Source organism: Aplysia californica, unplaced genomic scaffold (assembly GCF_000002075.1).
Source record: "Aplysia californica isolate F4 #8 unplaced genomic scaffold, AplCal3.0 scaffold00887, whole genome shotgun sequence".
Taxonomy (NCBI): domain Eukaryota; kingdom Metazoa; phylum Mollusca; class Gastropoda; order Aplysiida; family Aplysiidae; genus Aplysia; species Aplysia californica.
In genome coordinates this window covers 131,521-135,250 of record NW_004798157.1, presented here as the reverse complement: position 1 = coordinate 135,250, position 3,730 = coordinate 131,521, and the positions used below count along the sequence as shown (strand labels likewise).

Here is a 3,730-nt window from a genome sequence, read left to right as displayed (position 1 = left end):
CACCGTACATATTCTTCTCCTTCTTTTTAAAACACAGACCCGAGATGAGTTAAACATGAAACAATACCCAAAATACAATAACACATATAAAGTGAAAGGAGATATTTTAATTAATAATACCCTTTTTTCCCCTTATTTTCTTTCCTTTGAAAAACGCAGACCCGATATGAGTTAAACATGAAACAACACACAAAATACAATAATATATATATACAGCATTAGCATTTATTTTCATAAATAACTGAATTGTACCTTGTTTTAAACACGGTACATGTATATACTTGTAGTTAACTTGTTCTCCCAGTTCTCCCCTACATTCAGATACTATAATATATCATTTGTGAAAGTTCGTCAATATGGTCGCCTAAAATTTTCAAACCACTTAATTTTCGAATTTGAACAAATTAACGGTGGTTCAGAATCATTTAAATGGTGCACCATTTTATTAAGGAGTCTGAAGTCACTGTAGTTTAATTTTCAGTTTTTCATTAGTTTCGTTTTGATCTAATCTTGGGAAAGTCCGCCTTCTAAGACGCCATTGTAAACAAGTGAGGCTTCCCTTCACAAGCAGTGCGTACTGATCTTTGAGTCCGTTCATCGAACGAGGTACTCAGCTAGTTCATTATACCTGGGGCCTGGGATACGTGAGGTGTCATCTCTGACTCAGTTGTTGACGTGCAATCACCCTCCATCCTTCATGGTCGCGAGCTGCCGTTGCACATTCTGTTATACCCAGACCAGTCCCTGTTTTAATGTTCTCCATCCATGTTACTCTTTGGGTTCCCCTGGCTCTCCTGACCCACACTTTTCCTTCAAGCACCTCTTTTACAATTATCTGATGATGTTTATGTGACCAAAGAATTGTATTTTTCTACATTCTGTTTTATTAAGCAGAGTTTGTCTTGTGTGGAGAATTGGACACACCTCATTGTTCGTCATTTCTGCTTTCCAGCTCAGTCTATAAGTTTAGTATGGGGTTTTACGGCGCTCACAACTGCATAAGGTCATATGAGCGCGCTCAGCTCAGTCTGGCCATTCTACGGTAGCGTGTTTCTCAAACGTTGCTATATTGTTTTCTTTTTTCTTTGTTTAAATCTAGGTCTCAGCGCCATATAGAAATATTGGGAAGATACAGCATTCTACCATTTTCTTGTCTAAAAGTAGAGATAAATGCCTGGATATACGACATAAATAGCTTATGTCTTTGGCTGAATATTGGTCCTACATTTTGGTCGACAAAAATACAATTTTAGGCCTCGTTCCAGTTAACGTACGGTCCAATTCTTCACCCTCCCCTAGCATAATTCGTCACCTATCGTGTCCAAAAAACACTTGACTGCCTAGTGACCTTTGGGCATGAATGTTCTGGAGCGACAAATTATTCTCCATGTCCCAAATTCACCTGTCGTAATAAAAAGCAGCCTGGCTCCTGCTGAAGTCTCAGTGTGGTCTTTTAAAAAATTATCCCGTTCACCCCCACAACGCTACAAAGTTCCGTCGAAGATCTGCTGTCAGTTGCTCCAGCGTAAGTGATTCACATTTGAGTTGAGAGATTTGAACCAAAACCTAGCAGCAACGATGCCTGTTCAGAAGGTGAAGGATTTTCTGGGGTTTTCTATGAGCCTGTATGTTCATGAGAAAAAGCCGCAGTACTTTGGAATGTCTGAGTTTAGCCATGATATGATGGAGAATATGCCGGTGAGTTGATTGTTAAAAAATGCACCGTCTTCGTTCTCCTCCATCTCCTCCTTCGCTTCATTCTGCACGCCTAATTCTGATACTTCTCCCATTACTCCTGCCACTACTCTTCCCTCTTTTCCTCCTTTTTCCTACTCGATCTTTTCTTCTTCTTCTTCTTCCTTCTTTACTTATTCCTCCTTCTCCTCAACCCCTCCTCCTCCTCTTCCTCCTCCTCCTCCTCCTCCTCCTCCTCCTCCTCCTCCTCCTCCTCCTCCTCCTCCTCCTCCTCCGCCTCCTCCTTCTCCTCCTCCTCCTTCTTCTCCTCCTCCTCCTCCTCATCATCATCATTATCATCATCATCATCATCATCATCATCATCATCATGACCGTCATTGTTGTTGAAAAGAACAAAAATACTGACACGAATACAGTCGACGACGGAAAAGTTCATGTCATAAGGAGCACCTTGCCAGAGATTCAAAATAGGGGCGTCTGTACTGTAGTCTAGTACTACCCGCTGAACTATGGACGCATCTCTCTCTCTCTCTCTCTCTCTCTCTCTCTCTCTCTCTCTCTCTCTCTCTCTCTCTCTCTCTTTCTCTCTCTCTCGCTTCCTCTCACATTTTTGTTGATATAGGTGTTTTATAGTCCCATTGACACAATTTAGATGATTTAGGAGGCGGGCTTTTCATCCCTGCCTTGGGAACCTGGGCTTAGAGGGGTACCTGTACAGACGATTTCCATTTCCTCCCTTGTATATTGTTTCCCTTATTGTGTACGCGTCATCATCATAAAGTGCCAGATCTGAAACATAATTTGATGGTCATGGTTCTCCATTCATTTCTCCACTCGAATGCGCTGGAAAAAAACAACGTATATTCTGTTATCCTAGTATTCCCCCGTTACCCTTCCGTCCAGGTTCTCTAAATGTTTCTTTGGGTCTACCTCTGCCTCGTTTTCCTTCCTTTATTTTTTTGTCTCATGTCCTATTAATTGGTCCGCCCACCCCCCACCCCCTCCCCAACCTGGGCAGTGCTACTGACTAAAGTTGTCTTCAGGCAATTCCCAAAGGGGGGATATTAACATGTTCTTATCACAGTATAATTGTGAATGGGCTGATTTATCAATGTCATGCTCATACTGTGCCGGAAGAACATAGGAACATTGGTACAACAATTAATAATGATTGTGGTAGCCAAATTATTGTAATTTTTATTAATGATACTCAGTTAAATTATAGATCAGAATAGTTACACATTTTGAATCTCTTCCAAATCATCGCTATCGCAGTCCGTCCATGATCTACCTCGTTTTCCTTGTATTCTTTCAGTCAGGGAAAGATATTCAATACTATGGTACGGCATCCTTCAGTCTCGGGAGACTATGGATCTGCGCCGTAGGAGATTTCAGTTTCGAGAGCAGCTCTTGCTGTGGCTGAGCAGGCCCACACGGGAATGACAGTCCTTGTTGCAGTGGCAGCACTAGTGAGTAGTGCCTGCCTGTATAGGTAGCCTTTGGCTGTTCTTTCGGCGTCGGCGTTTATCCTCAGCAGCCTGTCGCAGTCGGGCTTCCCCTCTATGAGGCCAATAATATATTTACTGCCATACAAATACGATCAATATGACTTCTTGACCTACTATGTCCCTTCCAGGACTACCCACTCCGGGAGGATGACGTCATCCTGTGCTCCTACCCCAAGTCCGGCTGTCACTGGGTGTGGGAGATCTCCCGACTGCTAATGACCGGCCGGACAAGTGCAGACAAAGTGGACAAAGAAAACTACATGATGGAAGCCTCCAACTGCGTCGGTTGCGAAGACATAGCCGACCTCCCATCACCCCGACTTCTCAACAACCATGAGGTGAGATTGCTTATTTGTTCTTAACGCCTAGTGTTTTGTTTGAAAAATCTCACCACTCTAAGTTTAAGGGCCTGGGCGATATCCGCATTTGTATGAATTTGCATTGCACCCCCTCCCCCCACACCCTCCACCATTTCCCCATTCTATCACCCAACAAAACTACTACAATTGCTGCCACCGTTACCCCCA

General features: G+C 43.1%; 1 protein-coding gene across 1 annotated transcript in view; it reads left to right on the top strand.

The window, feature by feature from the left end:
• Nucleotides 1–1,578: 1,578 nt before the first annotated feature.
• LOC101864103 (sulfotransferase 1C1-like) overlaps nt 1,579–3,730 on the top strand; it is a 31,321-nt gene continuing 29,169 nt past the window's right edge. Inside the window, exons 1-2 of the mRNA XM_035972882.1 lie at nt 1,579–1,698; nt 3,332–3,541. Coding sequence (XP_035828775.1) covers nt 1,579–1,698; nt 3,332–3,541 — 330 coding nt within the window. The remainder of the gene's footprint in view (nt 1,699–3,331; nt 3,542–3,730) is intronic.